General features: G+C 36.2%; 1 protein-coding gene across 4 annotated transcripts in view; it reads right to left on the minus strand.

Annotated features, from left to right (window-relative positions):
• The window catches only part of DTNBP1 (dystrobrevin binding protein 1), a 160,770-nt gene that overhangs the window by 117,639 nt on the left and 19,419 nt on the right, over window positions 1-23,712 (minus strand). For 2 of the 4 annotated variants that reach the window (XM_066377101.1, XM_066377104.1), the window contains exons 2-3: window positions 19,605-19,658; window positions 18,649-18,699 (exon numbers count right to left, since the gene is read on the minus strand). In XM_066377101.1, coding sequence (XP_066233198.1) covers window positions 18,649-18,699; window positions 19,605-19,658 — 105 coding nt within the window. Of the gene's footprint in view, window positions 1-18,648; window positions 18,700-19,604; window positions 19,661-23,712 lie in introns of those variants that run through there. The other 2 variants (XM_066377103.1, XM_066377102.1) reach the window with 2 other exon arrangements.

A 23,712-nucleotide genomic window follows, 5' to 3' on the forward strand; every position in this document is an offset into this window, starting at 1 on the left:
GTCTTAGAAACATACAAACTATCAAGACTGAGTCAGGAAGACATAGAAAGTCTGAAAAAACCAATTACTAGTAAAAAGGTTGAATTAGTAATCAAAGATCTCCCAATAAAGAAGAATCTAAGACCAGTTGGCTTCACTGGTGAATTTTACTAAATATTTAAAACAGAATTAATGTAAGTCCTTCTCAAACTGTCCAAAAAATATCAAAAAGGAGGAACACCTTCAAACTAATTTTATAAAGCCAGCATTACCCTGATCCCAAAGTCCAAAAAGGACACTATCAGAAAAGAAAATTAGAGACCAATAATCCTGATGAATATAGATGCAAAATTCTCAATAAAATACTAGCAAACCAAATTCAGTATTACATCAAAGGAATTATACTCCATCATCAAAAGGGATTGATACTTAGGGTGTAAGCATGGTTCAACACCCACAAATTAATCAGTGTGATATATCACATTAATAGAATGAGAAAAAAATCATATGGTCATTCCACTAGACACAAAAAAAGCATTTGACAAAACCAAAATCTGTTGATAATAAAACTGAACAAATCAGGTATAGAAGGAATATAGCTCAACATAGTAAAGGCTATACAGTACAAGATAAGCACACTTAATGTCATATTCAATGGTGAAAGGTTGAAAGCTTTTTCTTTCAGATCAGGTAAAAGGGCTGTCCCCTCTCACCATTCCTATTCAGAACAGTACCAGAAGTCTTTGCCAGAACAACCAGGTAAGAAGTAAAAGGCATCAAAATTGGAAAGAAAAAAGTAAAATTGTCTCTATTTGCAAATGACATGATTTTATATATAGAAAACACTAAAGACCACCAAAAAACTGTTAGAGCTATTCAACAAATTAAGTAAAGTTACAGGATACAAAATTAACACCCCAAAATCAGCAGTGCTTCTATACACTAACAACAAATTATCTAAGATTGAAATAAAATTTACAATAGCATTAAAAACAATAAAACATTTAGAAATAAATGTAACCAAGGAGATGAATGTTCTCTACTGTGAAAACTACAAGACATTGATTAAAGAAATAAAAAATAAATAAAGGAAACAGTACTCTGTGTTCATGGATTGCCAGACTTAATATTGTTAATGTGTTAATACTATCAAAAGCCATCCACAGAGTCAATGCAATCCCTATCAAAGTTTCCAATGGCATTGTTTACAGAAGTAGTAAAGACAATCCTAAAATTTATATGGAATCCCAAAAGACCCCAAATTGCCAAAGCAATCCTAAGAAAGAAAAGCAAAGAGGGAGGTATCACATTTCCTAATGTAAAGCTATACCATGAAGCTATCATAATTAAAATAGTATGGTATGAGCATAAAAACAGATAATTAGATCAATGGCACACTGATAACCCAGTAATAAACCTAAGATTATGAGACCAACTAACATTTAACAAGGAAGACAAGAATACATAATGGAGAAAAGACAGTCTCTTCAATAAATGGTGTTGGGAAAACTGGATAGTCACATGTAAAAGAATTAAACTATCTACCTAACTTACACTACTCACAAAAAATCAACTCAAAATATATTCAAGACTTAAATATAAGATATAAAACCATAAAAATTAAAGAAAACAGAAAAGATGCTCTTTGACATGGGCCTGATAAGGAGTTCATTTCCAAATCATGCAAGGAACTCATACAAATCAATAGTAAAAAAACAAATAATCCAATTTTAAAATGTGCAAAAAACCTGAATAGACATTTTTTTCAATAAGAATATACAAAGGGCCAACAGGTACATGGAAAGATGCTTAACATCACTAAATATCAGAAAAATGCAAATCAAGATCACAGTAAGATATCATCTTGCCTGTTAGAATGACCATCAACAAAAAGACAAGACAGCAAATGCTGGTGAGGACACAGAGAAAAGGGAACCCTTGTGTACTCTTGGTGGCACTGTAAATTAGTGCAGCCTCTAATTATACCATATAATCCAGCAATTCCACATCTGAGACTATATCCAAAGAAAACAAAAACACTAACTCAAAAAGACATCTGTATCCTCATATTTATAGCAGCATTATTTACAATAGCCAAGACATGGAAACAACCTAAGTATCTACTGCCAGGTAAATAGATAAAGAAGTTGTGGTATATATATACAATGAAATATTATCCATCCATAAAAAAATGAGGGGAATCCTGATATTTGTGACAACATGGATGGACAGAGGGCACTCTACTATATGAAATAAGTCAGATAAAGAAAGATAAATGCTGTATAATCTCACTTATATGTGGGACATTAAAAAAATCAAAACTCACAGAAAAAGGGATCAGATTTGTGGCTACCACCAGTAGCAAGATAGGAAGAGGGGGAATTAGAGGAAGGTGATTGAAAAGTACAAACTTCCAGTTTCTTTTTGTTGTTGTTGTTTTTTACAGAGACAGAGAGTCAGAAAGAGGAATAGATAGGAGACAGACAGACAGACAGGAACGGAGAGGGATGAGAAGCATCAATCATCAGTTTCTCATTGTTGCACTTTAATTGTTCATTGATTGCTTTTTCATATGTGCCTTGACAGTGGGGCTACAGCAGACCGAGTAACTCCTTGCTCAAGCCAGTGACATCGGAGTATCGAACCTGGATCCTCCGCATCCCAGTCTGACGCTCTATCCACTGCGCCACCGCCTGGTCAGGCACAAACTTCCAGTTTTAAGATAAGTATTAGGGATGTAATGTACAACATGATAACTAAAGTTAACACCACAGTATGAATTATATGCAAGTTGTTAGGATTTAAGGGTTCTCATTACAAAAAAATATTTTTTCTTTTTATTGCTTTTTCTTTTTATTGTATGAGATGATGGATGCTAATATAACTTACTTATTATGGTAATCATTTCACAGTAAATGTAAGTCAAACCATTATGCTGTGCACCTTAAACTTATAAAGTATCTCAATTATACCTTAATAAAATGTTTAAATACTCCCCCCAGAAAAAGCTCCAGTAGCTTCAATGAAATTACCATACATTAAAAAAAAAACCAACTAATACTAAACCTTCTCAAACTTCTTTAAAAAAAAAATGAAGAGGAGGAAATACTTCCTAATTAATCTATAAGGCTAGCATTTCCCTGCTACCTAAGCCAGATAAATACAACATAAGAAAACTACAGACATATATCACCTATGAACACTGATGCAAAATCCTTAACAAAATTCTAACAAACTAAATTCAGCAACATATAAAAGAATTATATACCATGAACAATTGGTTTTTTTCCACCCCGGGAACTCAATAATAGTTCAACACATGAAAATCAACCACATTAACAGAATAAAGGGGAAAAAAAAGATGATCATCTCAACAGATGCTAAAAAAGCATTTGACAAAAGTCAACACCTTTCATGATTAAAAACTGAAAAAAAAACAGTAAAAAGGGAAACTATCTCAATGTAATAAAAACATTAAAAGCTTTTCCTATAAAATCAGGAACAAGACAAAGAAGGCTATTTTTGCTATTCTATTCAACATAGTACTGAAATTAGGCAAGAAAAAATATAAAAGATATCCAAATTAAAAGGGAAGTAAAATAATATCTGTTTGCAGATGACATTATCAAAAGATTCCACAAAAACAAATCCTGTTAGAATAAACAAATTTAGCAAAGTAAAATTAAAAAAAAAACACAAAATCAGTTGCACTTCTATATACTAACATAATGAACAATCCAAAAAAAATATATAAAGAAAACAATTTCATTTATAATAGCATCAAAAAATCACTTAGGAATTAGTGATGTAGGTGAAACACTGTAATGATAAAAAAGGAAATTATAAAACACTGCTGAAAGAAAGAAGACAAAATAATGGAATGATACCCCATGTTCATGGATTGAAAGGCTTAATATTGTTAGGATGTTCTCATTAATATCCAAAGTGATCTACAAATTCAATGAAATGCCTATCAAAATCCCAATGGCATTTCATATGGAGAAGTATAAAAATATCCACCCTAAAATTCATATTAAATCTCAAGAAACCCTAAAAATCCAAAACAATCTTGAAAAGAAGAACAAGGTTGGAGGACTCATACTTCCTGATTCCAGAACTTACTATAGAGTTATAGTAATCAAAACAGATATACGACCAATAAAATGGAAAGCCTAGAAATAATCCCTCACATATAGAGACAAAACCATTCAATAAGGAAAAGATAGTCTTTCCAACAAATGGTGCTTGGAAAACTGGATATACAAGGCAAAAGAATAAAGCTGAACCCTTACTTAACACCAGATACAAAAATAAACTGAAAATGGATCAAAAGTACAAACATAAAAACTATAATACTCTTGGAAGAAAACATGAGATAAAGCTTCATGTTACTAGAACTGGCAATGATATCTTGGATATGACACCTAAGACACAGGCAACAAACAACAAAAAGTAGACAAATTAGATCATAAAATTGAAAACTTTTGTGCATCAAAGTACACAACCAACAGAGTAAGAAGGCAATTCACAGAAAAAGAGAAAATATTTGCAAACTATATATGGGACAAAGGACTAATATCCGGAATGTGTAAAGAACTGAAATTCAACAACGAAAACAACCACATTATCCAAAAATGGGCAGAGGACTTGAATAAATGTTTTTGTAAAAATGTACAAATGACCAATAATCACAGGAAAAGATGATCTTTATCATCAATCATTAAGGTAATGCAAATCAAAACACAGTGAAATACCACTTCACATCAATTAGAGTATTTACAAAACAAACAAACAAAAAACCCCCAAAAATAAGTTTCGGGAAGGATGCAAAGAAAATGGAACTGTTGTGCACACTGGTGGGAATGTAAAATGGTGCAGCTGCTATGTAAAACAGTGTAGTGGTTCTTCACAAAATTAAAAATAGAATTACCATATGACAGAGCAATTTCACTTCTAGTACATACTCCAAAAACCTAAAAGCAAGTCTGGAATAGAGAGATGTGCACCCATATTCATAGCAACATTATTCAAAATAGCCAAAAGGTAGAAGCAACCCATTTTCATTAGTGGATGAATGCATAGGCAAAATATGGTATACAGTCACATGCCACTTAACAATGGGGATATATTCTGAAAAATGTGGTGTTGAGGAGAAGACAAGATGGCTCTGGAGTAGGCGGACGTACCAACATCCACCTCCCAGAACGAAAGTGGATTACAAACTAATTTTAAGACTATCATTTGGAAAAAACAACTTTGGACTAAACTAAGAGGACTCTTCAATCAAGGTACACTGAAGAAGCCACACCGAGACTGGTAGGAAAAGCGGAAACACGGAGAGGGCTGCCCAGCTCCCTGGAGCAAACGGCAGCCGGGAGAGACTCGCATGGCGGGAAATGAGTTAAGCAGAGAGGGGAGGGTCCTGAGTCCCAGGAACAAAGCCCCAGCCTGCAGCCCCAGAGCCTAGAAAAGGCATAAAGACAGTATTTAGCTGGAAACAAGTCAGATACTGTTTGTGAGAAAGAGACTGATTTCTCATACCCAGGATTCTTCTTAAAGGGACCGCGCAGAACACCTCTCTCAAAACCACTCACTGGGGGCTCCAGGGAACGGGGAGGGAGGAGAGGACCGGAGTAGCAGGAAGACAGTGTAATCTAGGAGGCAAAGGGAGAAACATTTTAGGAGACAGCCACCCTAACCCCTGGGATGAGTCACTCTCCAAATCTAAAGTGAATAATTCCCCTGGAAACAGCAATACCAGCAAAGGAAAGCAGGACGCCAGCCAAACAAGCTCTCCCGCGGCATTCAGAGCAGAGTCGCTTAGAAGGAGGGAGCTTCCAGGACTACAGTAGTGAGTGTTAAGATCTGAGCTGCAGCACCCACACCCACACGGCTGAGGGCTCGCCGCGGGGCGAGCGGTGGTGGGACGCGGAAGCATGGTTCTGTTGGCAAGGGTGGAAGCCGGCTGGCCACCGGCTGGGACCAGGTGTGAGCTCAGTCTTGCCCAGCTGGGGAGGAGGGGGTGTGCAAAAGCGGTCAAGCCCAGCTGAGGGCAGCCTGCAATCCAGCCTGCGGGAGAAGGGCGGGAACCCCGGAAGGGGTGGAGGCCAGCCCTTGAGCAACGGCGCAGGAGCACAGCCTTGCCCCGCCTGCGGAACCAAGGCTTGTGGCCTGACTTGGGAGCTGGCTCCTCCCGCGGGGGTGGAGCCAAAAACCCAGAACAGGCAGAGTCCCGCTACAGAGCATGGGCTCACAGTCCCACTGGGCCTGTGGAACCACGGCTTACAGCCATCTCACAAGCAGGCTCTTCCTGCAAGGGAAAGGCAAAAGCCCAGAAACAGGCAGAGACCCGAAGCTGAGCAAAAGTGCGCGGCCCTGCCCTCAGGGCCAAGCATAACGCCACCCACGGGGGTGGGGCAAAGGCCAAGGCCACCAAGGCTTGTACACCCGAGCACTTGATCACTGCCACTTCCATTAAGGAGAGGTGGAAACCACAACAACAGCCCCAGTGGGCAGGCACCGGCAACGCCCATACCCAAACACCCTACACAGAAACAGGAGAGGGGGTGGCGGGGCTACAGACAGACCTTAACTAGAAAATAGAGGCCACACCCAGTGGACTCCAGTGGCCAAAACCTTCCTTTACACAGAAAAAATGAGAAGGCAGAGAAGTGTAACACAAATGAATCAAGAGAAATCCCCAGAAAATGACCTGAATGAATCAGATATAACCAAATTACGAGATGCAGAGTTTAAAATAACAATTGTTAGGATGCTCAAAAATATTAGAACAACAATAGACAATCATTACAAACACCTAAATAAAGAGATAGCAAATATAAAAAAGGACATTGAAATAATAAAAACAGAGTCAGTCAAAAATGAAAAATACAATATCAGAAATAAAGAACACATTGGAAAAAATTAAAAGCAGGATGGATAAAGCTGAGAATCGAATCACCGAGTTAGAGGACAAGATAAATAAAGGTACGGGAGCAGAGCAATAAAAAAATAAAAAAAAAGAGACTCAAAAAGTCTGAGGAAACTCTAAGAGAGCTCTGTGACAACATAAAGAGAAATAATATCTGGCATCATAGGGGTTCCTGAAGACGAAGAGAAAGAACAAGAAACTTGTTCAAGCATATCAAAGAACTTTGTTCAAGCATATCATAGCTGAAAACTTCCCTCAATGAAGGCAGGAAAACATCTCACATGTTCAAGAAGCACAGAGAACTCCATTAAAGAGAAACCCAAAGAAATCAACACCAAGACACATCATAATTAAAATACCAAAGCTAAGTGATAAAGAGAAAATATTAAAAGCTGCTAGAGAAAAAAAGACTATCACCTAAAAAGGAGCCCCCATAAGGGTAACTTCCTACTTCTCAACAGAAACACTTGAGGCCAGAAGGGAATGGCAAGAAATATTCAAAGAAATGCAGAACAAGAGCCTACAACTAAGACTATTTTATCCAGCAAGGCTATCATTTAAAATTGAAGGAGAAATAGAAAGCTTTCCAGACAAAAAAAAAAAACTCAAGGAATTCACTACAACCAAACCAAGGCTGAAAGAAATGCTAAGGGGCCTGTTGTAAACAGATCAAAAAAGAAAAAGAATATAGCAAAAGAGGAATACAGTTTTAAAGAATAAAATGGCAATAAACAATTACATATCAATAATAACCTTAAATGTAAATGGATTAAATGATCCAATCAAAAGACATAAGGTAGCTGTGTGGATAAGAAAACAGGACCCATACATATGCTGTCTAAAAGAGACACACCGTAAAACAAAATATGCAGATAGACTGAAGATAAAAGGATGGAAAAAAATATTTCATGCAAATCGAAATTTAAAAAAAGCTGGGGTAGCAATACTTATATTACACAAAATGGACTTTAAAACAAAGGTTATAATAAGAGATAAAGAAGGTCACTACATAATGATAAATGGAGCAATCCTACAGGAAGATACAACCATTATAAATATCTATGCACCTAATATAGGAGCACCTAAATATATAAAGCAGACTTTGATGGATTTAAAGGGCAAGATCAACAGCAATACTATAATAGTAGGGGATTTCAATACCCCACTAACATCACTAGATAGATCCTCAAAAAAGAAAATTACAAAGAAACAACAGACTTAAAGAACATACTAAATCAACTCCATTTAATAAATATCTTCATAACCTTTGACCCTAAAACAGCAGAATATACATTCTTTTCAAGAGCTCATGGTATATTCTCTAGAATAGACCACGTTAGGGCACAAAAGAGGTCGCAACAAATTTAAGAAGATTGAAATCATATCGAGCAATTCTCTGATCACAATAGCATGAAACTAGAAATAAACCACAACAGAAGAACTTAAAAATACTCAAACACTTGGAAACTAAATAGCATGTTATTAAATAATGAATGGTAAACAATGAGATCAAAGAAGAAATTAAAAAATACCTAGAAATGAATGATAATGAGCATACATTAACTCAAAATTTATGAAACACAGTAAACGCAGTCCAGAGAGGAAAGTTCATAGCATTACATGCATACCTCAAAAAGCTAGAAAAAGCCCAAATAAACAACTTGACCTTACATCCAAAAGAAATAGAAAAAGAACAGCAAGTAAAGCCCAGAGCTAGTAGGAGGAAGGAAGTAATAAAGATCAGAACAGAAATAAATGGCATAGAGGCTAAAGAAACAATACAGAGGATCAATGAAACCAGGAGCTGGTTCTTAGAAAAGGTAAACAAGATTGATGAACCTTAAACTAGACTCACCAAGAAAAAAAAAGAGAGGACTCAAATAAATAAAATTAGAAACAAGAGTGGAGAAATAACAACTGACAACAGAAATACAAAAGATTCTAAGAAAATATTATGAAGAACTGTACGCCAAAAAACTAGACAACCTAGATGAAATGGACAAATTCCTTGAATCATATAATCTTCCAAAAATTAATCTGGAAGAATCAGAAAACGTAAACCAACCAATTACAACAAATGAGATTGAAAGTTATCAAAAAACTCCCAAAAAGGGAAAGTCCTGGGCCTGATTGCTTCACAAGTGAATTCTACCAAATATTCAAAGAGGAACTATCTCCTATCCTTCTCAAGCTATTTCAAAAAATTCAAGAGGAAGAAAGACTTCCAAGCTCCTTTTATGAGGCAAGCATAATTCTGATTGCAAAACCAGGCAAAGACAACACAAAGAAAGAAAATTATAGGCCAATATCCCTGATAAATTTAGATGCTAAAATCCTCAACAAAATATTAGCAAACTGGATCCAGCAATAAATGAAAAAAATCACACACCATGATCAAGTGGGATTTATTTTTGGGAGGCAAGGCTGGTACAATATTCGCAAACAAATCAATGTGATTCATCACATAAACAAAAGGAAGGAGAAAAACCACATCATAATTTCAATAGATGCAGAAAAAGCATTTGATAAAATCCAGCACCTACTCATGATCAAAATTCTCAGCAAAGTAGGAATACAATGAACATACCTCAACATGATAAAGGCTATCTATGACAAACCCACAGCCAACATCATACTCAATGGGCAAAAATTATAAGCAATCCCTTTAAGTTCAGGAACAAGGCAGGGGTGCCCTCTTTCACCACTTTTATTCAACATAGTTCTGGAAGTCCTAGCCACAGCAATCAGACAAAAAAAAGAAATTAAAGGCATCCAAATTGAAAAAGAAGAAGTAAAACTATCATTATTTGCAGATGATATGATATTGTATATAGAAAACCCTAAAGTTGCAGTCAAAAAACTACTAGACCTGATAAATGAATTCAGCAAGGTGGCAGGATATAAAATTAATACTCAGAAATCAGAGGCATTTTTATACACTAACAATGAACTGTCAGAAAGAGAAATTAAGGAAACAATCCACTTTACCATTGCAACCAAAAAAATAAAGTACCTAGAAATAAATTTAACCAGGGAGATTAAAGACTTGTACTCGGAAAATTATAAAACATTGATAAAAGAAATCAGAGAAGATACAAACAAGTGGAAGAATATACCGTGCTCATGGTTAGGAAGAATAAACATCTTTAAAATGTCTATATTACCCAAAACAATTTATAAATTCAATGCAATAACGATTAAAATACCAATGACTTACTTCAAAGTTATAGAACACATATTCCAAAAATTTATATGGAACCAAAAGAGAACACGAATAGCCTCAGCAATCTTGAAAAGGAAGAATAAAGCAGAAGGTATCACATTTCCGAATATCAAGTTATATTATAAGGCCATTGTACTCAAAACAGCCTGGTACTGGCATAAGAACAGGCATATAGATCAATGGAACAAAACTAAGAACTCAGAAATAAACCCACACTTTTATGGACAACTGATATTTGACAAAGGAGGTAAGAGCATATATTGGAGTAAAGACAGCCCCTTCAACAAATGGTGTTGGGAAAATTGGACAACTACCTGCAAAAAAAGGAAACTAGACCACCAACTTACACCACTCACAAAAATAAACTCAAAATGAATAAAAGACTTAAATTTAAGCCGTAAAACCATAAACATCTTAGTAGAAAACATAGGCAGTAAGCTCTCTGACATCTGTCGCAGCAATATATTTGCCGATTTGTCTCCACAGGAAAGTGAAATAAAAGACAGGCTAAACAAATGGGACTTTATCAAACTAAAAAGCCTCTGCATAGCTAAAGACAATAAGAACAGAATAAAAAGACAAACTACACAATGGGAGAATATATCTGACAATGTGTCTAATAAGGTGTTAATAACCAAAATTTATAAAGAACTTGTAAAACTTAATACCAGGAAGACAAACAATCCAACCCAAAAATGGGCAAAAGAAATCAATAGACACTTCTCTAAAGAGGACATACAGATGGCCAATAGGCATATGAAAAAATGCTCAACATCACTAATCATTAGACAAATGCAAATTAAAACCACAATGAGATATCACCTCACACCAGTCAGAATGGCGCTCATCAATAAAACAACACAGAATAAGTGCTGGTGAGGATGTGGAGAAAAGGGAACCCTCCTGCACTGCTGGTGGGAATGCAGACTGGTGCAGCCACTGTGGATAACAGTATGGACATTCCTCAAGAAATTAAAAATCAAACTGCCTTTTGACCCAGCAATACCACTGTTAGGAATATACCCCAAGAACACCATAGCACTGTTTGAAAAGAAGAAATGCACCCCCATGTTTATGGCAGCATTGTTCACAATAGTGAAGATCTGGAAACAGCCCAAGTGTCCGTCAGTGGACGAGTGGATTAAAAAGCTTTGGTACATATATACTATGGAATACTACTCATGCATTAGAAATGATGACATCGGATCATTTACAACAACATGGATGGACCTTGATAACATTATACTGAGCGAAAGAAGTAAATCAGAAAAACTAAGAACTATAAGATCCCATACATAGGCGGGACATAAAAATGAGTCTCAGAGACATGGACAAGGGTGTGGGGGTTACAGGTGGGGGGGAAAAGAGGGAGCGGGTTGGGGAGGGGAGGGGCACAAAGAAAACCAGTTAGAAGGTGACAGAAGACAACTGGACTTTGGGTGATGGGAATGCAGCATAATCAAATGTCAAAATTACCTAGAGATGTTTTCTCTGAACATATGTACCCTGATTTATCAATGTCACCCCATTAAAATTAATTAAAAAAAAAAAGAATTTGTCTCATGGCTAATTCAGGCAATTAGAAGAATAGTATAAGGATGCTAATTCTGCTTCTCAGGCCACATCCTGCAAAAAAGGCCCCAAGAAAATTGGTGATTTCGCTCCTCTGATGTTGCCAAAAATCGGAGGATTGGATTAAAAAAATAGGTCAGGAACGCCCTGAAATGGAACTAACAATACATAGGCATAAATTTAAAGGACTTTTAGACACTGGAGCTGATGTATCTGTTATTGCTAAGCTACATTGGCCTCCTTCCTGGCCCACTCATGCAGCAGCCACAGAATTACAAGGTAAAGGGCAGAGTAAATCCCCTCAACAAAGTTCTAGTTTTTTACATCAGGAAGATTAAGAAGGCCATTCTGGATTTTTTTAAGCCTTATGTTTTCCCTGGACGGCCAGTTAATTTGTGGAGTAGAGATGTTTTGAAAAATACAGGAGCATTGCTTGTCAGTCCTAATGGTTTAGTCAGTAGTCAGATGCTTGATCGGGGATTTTTGCCAGTAAGGGACTAGGGAAAGAACAGCGAGGAATTCTCACCCCCATAGAAGTGGCACCCAAAACCAGAAGGTGTGGATTAGGATATCAAAATTTAGCATAGGGGCCTTGGTAGCTCCTGCTACCCCAATAATGCATGGTGCAGTCCCAATTACTTGGAAATCAGATAATCCTGTATGGGTAGACCAATGGCCCCTTTCTCAGGAGAAATTTAGGGCAGCTGCTCAGTTGGTACAAGAACAGCTACAGCTTGGGCACATTGAACCATCTAATAGCCCATGGAATACACTTCCATATTTTGATCTTGTAGCCTCCTGGATTATCAAGGGGCATAGACGACCCTTAAAGCTTATAGGTTTTGAGCCTCAAAATTATTGTTGTTCCTTTTTTCAAAGGATCAACAATGGCTTTGGGAAACTTCCACTAAATGGCAAATCGCTTTTGTAAATCAATGGACAACTTTATACTGAAACAGTCAACTTAAAATCAGCTCAAAGACTAGAATTATATGCCATTATCATGGCTTTTCAGCATTTGCCATATTCCTCCTTTAATCTATACAGACAGCAAATATTTACTTATGGTTGTTTCCACTATAAAGACTGCTGTCTTAGGGACAACTGCGGATGAACTATTTCAGCAGTTCCTCCTTCTTCAAAGACTTGTATGTCAACATAGAGCTCCATGTTTTATAGGACATACTCGAGTTCACTCCATGCTCCCTGTACCTTTAGCACAAGGGAATGCCCTTGTTGATCAAGCTACCCAAAAGAAAATTATTTGGAGCAACCATGACAGATTGAGCAATTCAGTCTCATCACCAGAACGCTGCAGCCCTGTGTAAACAGTTTCAACTTTCACAGGAAGCAGCACAGCAGATTGGTAAATCCTGTCCAAGGGGACCTAAACTACAATCTGTCCCTTCATTTGGAGTTAACCCTCAAGGACTCCTACCAGGACAACTTTGGCAAATAGATGTTACTCATATACCTTCATTTGGCAAACAGTCCTATGTCCACATTACAGCGGATACCTATTCTGGATTTATAGTAACCTGTCAGAACAGGAGAGGCTGCTAAGCATGTTATAGCTCATTATCTGTATGCATTTTTCTATTATTGGATTTCCTAAACTGGTTAAACTGACAATGCTCCTGCATATGGAGCAAAAGCATTTACTGTATTTTATCAAACTTTTCGAATTATGGGTATTTCTTCCAATCTTTAAAGTCAAGGTATTATTAAAGTGTACCTAGTAAATATTTTAAGGTCAATTTAAAAAAATTTAAAAGGGGGGAGTCATATCCTGCAACTCGTACAGGTCTACCATATCATGCTTTTTACTTAAAATATTTTAAATTTCTTTTCAATGCTGATGAACAGGAGATGCCAAATCTTTTTCTCCTGCAAACTTCTACCTTCTTTTATTTGATCCAGCTAATAACACTGTTTTGTCTTTTTCCAAATAGCTCCAGATATACGGAAAAGGTTTATATAGGCAGATGGGGATCTTCAAATCTCTCAGCGAGATCTTCTGAGCATGGCTTTTAAAGAAGCAAGAGGCAGAAAAAGCCCAGTAGAGATCAGGTGAACTACCAACTTTTAGGATCACCCTTAAAGGCTCCAACGCTCCAAAGGGGTCTCATAGGATTCCATCTGGGTCCTGCTTCAATAGTGAATAGGAAGGTCATTGAGCCAGGCTTACATGCCTTTGCTGTGAGGAAAAGGGACACTGGAAGGGAGGCTTCCCCTCACTCCTCTCAGGAAGGGTTCAGTCTCTTCCAGCCCTGCTCCAGGCACCTATGACCTAACCTTGACCAGAATGCTGGGGTTTGCCACTGAAGGCTGAAGGTGCCCAGGGCTGTCGGCCCCATCTACAACACTGTGGACGAGCCTAGGGTATTTCTTCCAGGAAGCAGGTAAACTAATCTCATTTGCACAAGGGCCACTGAACTATGTCTTGCCTGAATAGTCAGTTTTTTTATTCTTCCCTTGAAGATCTCTGCTATGGGTGTTGATAGTCCTATTTTCTGCTGCTTTGTTTAATATATAGTGTTTCCTTTATTTCTCCTACCTCAATGCCCCACTCATATTTCAGGTTGGAACCTACTCCTAATTTAGAGCTCTCTTTCCCCCTTTTGCCAACTTCTATTGTGAATTTACTTTTGCTGCCCAGCTTAGTGTATCCCAAGGTTCTCTTTACCATGCCACAGTCGCAGAGCTCCAGGGAAAAGCAACCTGCTCTCATCTCTCCAGGCAGAGGAGAACAGAAGCTCCATCTCCACATGCTGCAGATGGCTTTTCTAGTCTACCTGAATCATTACCAGCTAGAAGCAGCGGTCATTGGGGCTTGGACATGAGCTGCAAAGTATAGAATTGTGACAACAATCCCAGTGCCATGCGGACTTTTCCTGGATGTGGACTTTTCCTGGACTCCTGCTCCTTGGGACAGCTCCTAATGGACTGAACTGGGGTTGGGTTGCATTTGCAGGGATTTGGAATGGTGTTGGTGCCAACTTGGACTTGGTGAACATGTTAAGGACACTTCTCTTTTATGGATTCTTGCTGTATTGGCCAAGAGTTTGCTTAAAGGCTTTAATCACTGTAAAAAAAAATAGAAGTCTGGATAAAGAAGATGTGGCACATATACACCATGGTATACTATTCAGCCATAAGAAATGATGACATCGGATCACTTACAACAAAATGGTGGGATCTTGATAACATTATACGGAGTGGAATAAGTAAATCAGAAAAAACCAAGAACTGCATGATTCCATACATTGGTGGGACATAAAAACGAGACTAAGAGACATGGACAAGAGTGTGGTGCTTGGGGGGGGGGGGGGAGGAACGGAGAGGGAGGGAGAGGGGGAGGGAGGAGAACAAAGAAAACTAGATAGAAGGTGACGGAGGACAATCTGACTTTGGGTGATGGGTATGCAACATAATTGAATGACAAGATAACCTGGACATGTTTTCTTTGAGTATATGTACCCTGATTTATTGATGTCACCCCATTAAAATTAATAAAAATTTATTTATTAAAAAAATGTGGTGTTGGGTGATTCTGTCATTGTACAAACATGATGGAGTGTACTTACACAAATTAGATGTTGTAGCCCACTACACACCTAGGCTATACGATATAGCCTACTAATCCTAGGCTATACAAAGCAGTACAGCATGTTGCTGCACTAAACACTGTAGGCAACCATAACACAGTGGTATTTGTGTATCTAAATATATATAAATATAGAAATAGTACACTAAAAATATGGTATAAAAGATAAAAATGGTACACCCATATAGGGCACTTACCATGTATGGAGCCTGTAGGGCTGGAAGTTATTCTGGGTGAGTCAGTGAGAGAGTGTGAAGGCCTAGGACATTACTGCACACTATAGTAGATTTTATAAACACTGTTGCACGAGCCTTCCCTGTTTCCTTCTAACAGGGTCAGATACAGAACATCAAAGCTGTCAATGTTGCTCAATGAACAGGGATGGGAGCTGGACTGACTGGAAATATAGAGGAGAAATTGGGTGGGTGAGGCACAGATCAGAATAGCGACTGTCAGGAAAAAGTGAAAGGTCAGGAAAAAGTGAAAGGTCACTTAAGATCAACAGGAATAAGAAATCAAGATGGAAAGGTAAAGGAACTTAGAGGACTGTAATGACAATGTGAGTTTGGCTATTGCATGTAGGGGCAGTGGTCACATTAAGGAAATTTGTGGTAGTTATAAGAAAAAAGTGTGTTTATCATGGAAAGGGTGTAAAACCAAAGACTCAATATTTTGAACTTGGAAATTTGTTTTTGGTCCCCTTGACTATATCTGATACAAAGGGTGCTGCTCTGTGGCATTCAACTGTTAAAAGAAATTAAACTTATATTTGCTTTACATCATTATCAGAAAACAGTTCCAAAGCACAAACAGGCTGACTCTATACTACCACAGAAAGCTTTTACTAAAGTGGCAGAGGCACTCAATATTGGCATACATCGGACACACTGCGGGTTCAGTTCCAGATCATTGTAATACAGTGAGCTGTAATCTTTTTCAGTGGAAGGTCTTGCTTTCAATTTGTAAAAAATGCAAAATCTGTGAAGTGCAATAAAGTGAATGAAGCACAATAAAAGGAGGTCCACCTGTACTTATCAGAGTAGCTCCTGTGGACATGTGTCCTTGCACAGGATCTGAGGTCCCCACTAGAGAATTAACAACAATGTACTCTAAAGACCATCATGCTTACTTAGATCTGGAAGGGCTGTAGCACTCTCGAAATATGTAGTACTGGGGGACAGGCTCCTCTGGGCTGAAACAAGCCAGTGGCGGACTGACTGGGATGTAATCTCTGTACTCAAAATTGGGGTGCTGTAAAGGAGAAGAGAAAGCCATTGCCAAGCCCCACAGATATTGCTCCCATCAGAAAAAAAAAATCCCTCCTTCTATTTCTTACAAGAAATTCAGCTCCACTATAATCATATGCGACTATTGTATATGTTGTCCATAACTGACATGACTATATACTTACAGTAAAGTATTATTCAGTCTTAAAAAGGAAGAAAATTCTGACATAAATGCTACAACATGAATAAAACTTGCAAACATTATGCTAAGTGAAATAAGCTAATCACAAAAAGTCAAATATATTGAAGTCACAGGTTCAAAACCTTGGGCTTGCCTGGTCAAGGAACATATGAAGTTGATGCCTCCTGTTCTTCCCCCTTCTCTGTCTCTCTCTCTCTCTCCCCCCTCTCTAAAATGAATAAATAAAATTAAAAAAGAAAAAGAAGTGGCTTGTTTATTAAAACAGTAAAATATTGTACAATTCCATTTACATGAGGTGCCGAGAGTACTACTCAAAGTCATAGAAAGAGAACGCAGAGGACGATTGCAGAGGGAGGAAGGGGACAACGGGGAGTTGTTTAACAGGCAGAGAGTTTCGGTTTTGCAAGATGAAAAGATTTTGGAGATTGGTTACATAACAATGTGAATGTACTTAACACTACTAAATTGTACACTTACAAATGGTTAAGACAGTAAATTTTATGTTATATGTATTTTATCAATTTTTAACAATTAAAAAATGATGATACAGATATCTGCTGTTTAAAATGGTTTATCCTTTACTCAATATGACCTTTAGAGAAAAGACTTTCAGTGTACAATGAATGGACACATTAGAGACATCTTTCTTGATTATAAATTTTTCATATTAAGTCCCAAAATGTACCCCATCTCAAAAACTACCACAAGTCTACCCCTTTAAAGTAAATTTTTCAACCAAATCACTAAATTTAAAAAAATAAAGATAAAATATAAATAGTAACCAGCACACCTCTGATTAATTTTAACTACACCTCCTTTCATGTTCATTTATGTTCTTCACTCAACAAAACCAAGGAGATTAATATCAAATTGAGCACTTCTCATTTCAGAAAAGAAAAAAAAAATCTCTAGATTTAACAATGATAAAAAGAAACCCAATAAAAAAGGAGAAAAGAAAAAGCAAAATGTAGGTATAGATGATTATAAATGCAGATAAAGAAAAAAACCACATCTTCTACTGCACACATCTTTACCACATATCTGTCAGATGACACATTGTTAGGTACAGGACTGAATATAACAACATACTTAAATGATATTTATTTTTTAACAGCTTTATTGAAGTAATTCTTATAAAATTTACCCTCTTAAATTGTATAATTCAGTAGTTTATAGTATATTCACAAAGTTGGGCAACTATCATGAAGAAATAAAAATCATACTCATCTCATTTGCATTTCCCCAGTGACTAACGATGTTTAGCATCTTTTCATGTGCTTACTGGCTATTTGTATATCTTCTTTAGAGAAGTTTATATTTAGAGTCTTTCCTTATTTTTTCATTGGGTTGTCTTTTTCTGCTGAGCTATAAAATTTCTTTATATGCTCTAGATACAAGTCCCTTACCAGGCACATGATTGGTAAATATTTTCTCCCATTCTGTGGACTGTTGCTTTCTTTCTTGGTGGTGTACTTTGAAGCACATAAGTTTTTAAGTTTTATAAAGTCTAGTTTATTCATTTTTCCTTTTGATACTTATACTTTTGATATCATATCTAAGAAAACCACATCTATACAACCATGGAAAATAAAAATATAAAATTAAGAATCAAAGTAAGAAAATTATTGAGAACCTAAATTCAGATCAACTTTCTGTGACAAAGAAACCATATGCCTAATATACATAATAAAGTACTGACTACTAAATACAATATGATCAATCTGCTGACAGTCTTAATGACCTCTGTGTTAATCTGTGAAAAGTAAAAGCCCCTCTGAGAAATGAATAATTTTCAATCACTGTGCTCAGATAGAATTTAGTTGTATTAAAGTTTTATCTACAAAATTATAAAATATTTTCAGACAAAATAGTCAGAAGCATAATCTTCTTATTTAAATGAAAACTTACCTGCTAAGTAATTCTAGTCCAGCAGAGTGCTTTGGCAAATATGAAACAGTCCTGCCAAAAGAACATTTATTTTATTAAAATTGTCTTTGATTTAAAACAACTTAAAAAAAAGATACAATAATTTTGACATTGTCAATTGTTAATGTGAAATATTTTAAAATCACTAATTGACAACTTATCTAAGCTTTTAGAAAAATGTATTGCATTATTTCAAAGTTAATATACTGTCATATACTATCAGTTATCACTGCCTTATAGATTATTTTCAGCACATAATAAATATTTTAATATAATGTAAAATAAGAATATTTTTTTTAAATTTCATCATCTCCAGGTTGAAAGTAAAATTTGGTCATATGCTTTACTTTATTAAAAAAAAAATGACACCAGTGTTTTCATATAAAACAGGTAATAGGGCCAAAGAAGCTTGCTTGCCAAGTATTGTTCTATTATTAACTTGCTTCTTAATAATTCAGGACTTTTAATTTGCTCTTAGTATATAAATAAAAATGACTAATTATAACTGAACAATAGTCATTGACTGTCAGAGTAAAACAATTACACTTCCAGTGGTTACCAGAGGGAGGGAGGTTGGGGGTGGGGTTAAAGGGAACCAAACATACAGTGACAGAAAGTGGTATGACTCTGGCTGGTGGGTACACAACGCAATATCTAGATCAAGTACCACGTAGATGTGTACCTGAAACCTGTGTGATCTTATGAACCAATGTAACCCCATTAAATTTAATTTCTAAATAATAATAAAAATTACACTTCATATTTTCATTTTATCAAAAACTTTTCCAGTGTTATAAAATTTAGAAAGAATCAATAAATTGTTTTATAGTCAGATGGACTCAATAGATATAAAACCCATTAATTATAACCATTATGACTGCAACCAAAAGTTGGATGAAATTTAAGTTGCAGTAAATTAAATCTTGGCACAAGCTTACCTTGGTTTGCTTTTTACTTTAGCTTCTCTTGATTTGTCACTTAAAGTCTTCAATCTATAATTCAACAAGTATAAAGTATTCTTAGAGCTCAAGAAATTTTTCAGTGGGAAATCTCACAGCTGTTCATATTTGGGATCAGATAAGCTAATTTTTTTAGCAAGAATTAAGCACTTCAACAGAAAAAATATTTGTACAAACATATAGTATTTACTATATGTTAGAGATCACAAATGAATAATCTGTAGCAAACATTATATGCAGTATATGGTACAAACATATAGTCTACTATATGTGAAAAATTACAAATAAAAAATTTATAGCAAACATTTTTATATTTCTTCTTGTCCCAAATTATTTTTTAAGAAACAACTCCTAAATGTGATTAGACTAGAGAAACCTCATTTATCTGGCATTAGAAAAAGAAGTTCACATAGATGAACTTGGTAGGTTTAACAAAGACGACAAAGCAGCACATTTTATTAATACTATGCCAGGCATTCAAATCTCTGTAAATATCAACATTTGGTGAAATTTTAGCTGTTTAAAAAAAGCTTTCTAAAATGTATTACAAACCTCTTTCATTAAAGAGGATGTGATGTATTCAACATTTTTAAATTGATTTTTATTTTGAGAGAGAGATCAACTTTGTTGTTCTACTCATTTATGCTGTCATTAGTTGATTCTTGTGTGTGCCCTTACCAGGGATCAAACCCACAACTTCAGCATGTCGGGATGATGCTCTAACCAACTGAGCTATCCGGCCAGGGCCTATTCTATTTAAAATCTTCTGATAAACTCCAGAGCATTGTTATGACTACTACTGACTGCATTTTGTGGCAAAATAGAACTCTCCCCATGTGTTTCCAAACTAGGAATGCCTTTATTTACAAGCTTGATACCAATCTACACTAGTGTTTTGAATTTGTTTGGGATCCTCTGTCTATTTTTTATAAATCTTCTATCTCCACCATTGGCCATCTCTCTACCAACTATCATTTATACTGCTTCTGTGAGCTACTTAACTAAACAGCTTCTCCCCATTTGATTTACCTTTTAAATTATTGGGCTGGAAACCAGATAAATGGGCCAGAGATGCATATATAAAATGAAAGAGACTATTCTATATTCATAAACTTTGTATAATTTATTTCACTTCACTGGCCCATGTTACCTTCTTTTGGTTGTGGACTGCACCACATTACTGAGGTTGCCAAAAGTAAGTGCTAAATTGATATAATCTGATAGGAAATATTGCTTCACATGCTCTTCTTGATCACCTCAAATAATTCATTTCTAAATATACCTGAAGCATAGGCCACGGTACCACTACTAGCCCTTACACAGCCTTTGCAAAAAAAGAAGTGCTCCTTCCACAACAACTTTACTGCCACCAGCCAGAAACGGTGCTAAAACACAAGCTATCGTACAAATGCCTCACCTCTATATTGTGCAGTGTACAACCTACACAATCATACATGCAAACCCCAATACAGGATTCCATCTTTTTTGTCAATAATACCTGGCTGAACACCAGTAGGGAACTTTTGATGAAATGATTTCAACAAATTGGAACATCAATTTCATACAAAGATTTTTATATTACTCTGTTCTTTTTCAAAAATTAAAATAATTGATGAGATTGATTTACCTACATTAAAAAGACTCTAATCTCTTTAACACAAACTAATTTATATATATGTCTCCAGATGAGTCTAGGAAATTATATTTAAAAAGTCTAACCTGTCCTAGAGAAACAATAAAAACTTTCAAGCTTAACTTGAAAACTAGTAAATCTGGTTCAAAGTAGATTAAGCAACAAGAGAAAGGTATTTTTTTGATAGCTATGTTCTACCATTTCCTCTCCAAAGTTTGAGAAAGACACTTAGTCATGATATCCTACACTGGGTGATCCTCTCTATAGTCATACACAGCAATGCATTACACTCAAAATTATTTTCACATTATTTCTGTGATTCAGGAAAACTGCATATGGTTAGCTACTACAAGGATATTGAAAGGGAACTGCTAAGATCCCCTTTGGACAGCTCTTGTGTGATCTCAAAAATATCTAGGTTAGCATTTCAAATATTTATTTCTAGAATAATCTTTTAGAACTAAGAGAGAAAGACAAATACTTCATTATTTCACTTATATATGACATTTTTAAAAAATCAAAACAAATGAAGAGACAAACCAAAATAAAAACACTCATAGAAACAAAGAACAAATGGCTGAGAATGGGTGAAAAAGGGGAATATAGTCAGTAACTGTGATAACTTTACTCAGTTGATTGCTAGACAGATGGTTACTAGACTTAGTGTGGTGAACACAATGTAAGATACATAAATGTCGAATCACTATGTTGTACATCTGAGACTAATGACATTGTATACCAAGCATACTTTAATTAAAGAAAATAAAGTAGTACAAGTCTGTCAGATAAAACATAAGAATATTAAAAAAAAATTAAGGTAAGCAGACTGGCTACTTAGGCAGTACAAAATAAAATCTTTCTATCTATAGACCTAGTAGCTATAATAAAAGAGGGAGAACAAACCACAAGTCTGAAATACTGCATGCAGGAGTGAGAAATAATTACTGCCATTGCTATTTCTTGTACTTTGGGTCAAGTTAAACTCATATCATTTCCTACAAATTGAACACAGTATTATTTTATCAATCAAAGTAATTAATATTGAGTGTCACATCTCTTCATTTGTACTTTTATAAAACAATTATATTGCATTATTCTTCATTCAACTTACTGTATAATGTTAACCATTAATATCAGTCAGGTTAATATTTTAGATATTTTTAGAGGTTCAGAACTTACTTTGGATTACTATGTAATGTTAGGATTCAAAAAGATCACTTTAAAAATAAACTTATAATTTCTTACTCGTAATATATTAACTTTGGGATTCTCCTCTCCTTCCTCCATCTCCACCCCCACAAAAAGAGGGGAAAAAAATTAGTTGGGAAGAACAGAGAAAGGGAATGTTACAGGGAGCTGAAATTAAAATTGTTGAAGGGATCCATGAGAGCTTCCCCATGTGTCTCCTTAACAACCATCTGCTTCAAAAATTGGTCTTTAACCAAATGTAATGTGTGGGACTTATCTGATCTGGATTTGAACAAATCAACTGTAAAAAGACATTTCTAAGACGAGGAAATCTGATTATAGACTGGATAATTGATAATATCAAAGAATTAGTGTTCATTTTGTTAGACAGGATACTGGCATTGCATTTATGTAATATTTGTATTTTTGTATTTTTTTATTTTAATTTTTGTGTTTAAATAGATTCTAGTGTTGTCCGAATGCATCCCCCTTCCCTCATATTCCTCGCAACATCTCCCCCTTACCCTCCTCCCCATAGTGCCCTCCCCCTTCCCTTCAGCTTTATCCCCTCTCCCCCGTATTCCCTTCAACATCTCCCTTATCCCCCTCCCAATAGCACCTCCAATAGCACCCTCCCCCCTTCCCTTCAGGTTTATCCCATCCTCTTATCCCCTTTCCCTCTGTTCTCTTTTCCTCTGGTCCCTTTGATCTCTCCTCTGTCTCAGTTCTGTTCTTCAGTTCACGTTGTTCATTGGATTCCTCAAATGAGTGAGATCATATGATATTTTTCTTTTTCTGCCTGGTTTATTTCCCTTAACATAATAGTTTCCATGTCCATCCATGTTGTCACAAAAGGTAAGATTTCCCTCTTTTTCATGGCCCCATAATATTCCATTGTATATATGTACCAGTGCTTTTTAATCCACTCCTCCACTGACGGACACTTGGACTGTTTCCAGATCTTCGTACTGTGAACAATGCTGCCATAAACATAGGGTACATTTCTCTTTTAAATTTTTTATTTTTATTTTTCAGAAGTTGTAAACGGGGAGGCAGTCAGACAGACTCCCGCATGTGCCTGACGGGGATCCACCTGGCATGCCCTCCAGGGGGCAATGCTCTGCCCATCTGGGGTGTTGCTCTGTTGCGACCAGAGCCATTCTAGGGCCTGAGCAGAGGGCATAGAGCCATCCTAAGCGCCAGAGCCAACTTTGTTCCAATGGAGCCTTGGCTGCAGGAGGGGAAGAGAGAGACAGGGAGGAAGGA

This window comes from Saccopteryx leptura, chromosome 3, assembly GCF_036850995.1.
Source record: "Saccopteryx leptura isolate mSacLep1 chromosome 3, mSacLep1_pri_phased_curated, whole genome shotgun sequence".
NCBI lineage: Eukaryota > Metazoa > Chordata > Mammalia > Chiroptera > Emballonuridae > Saccopteryx > Saccopteryx leptura.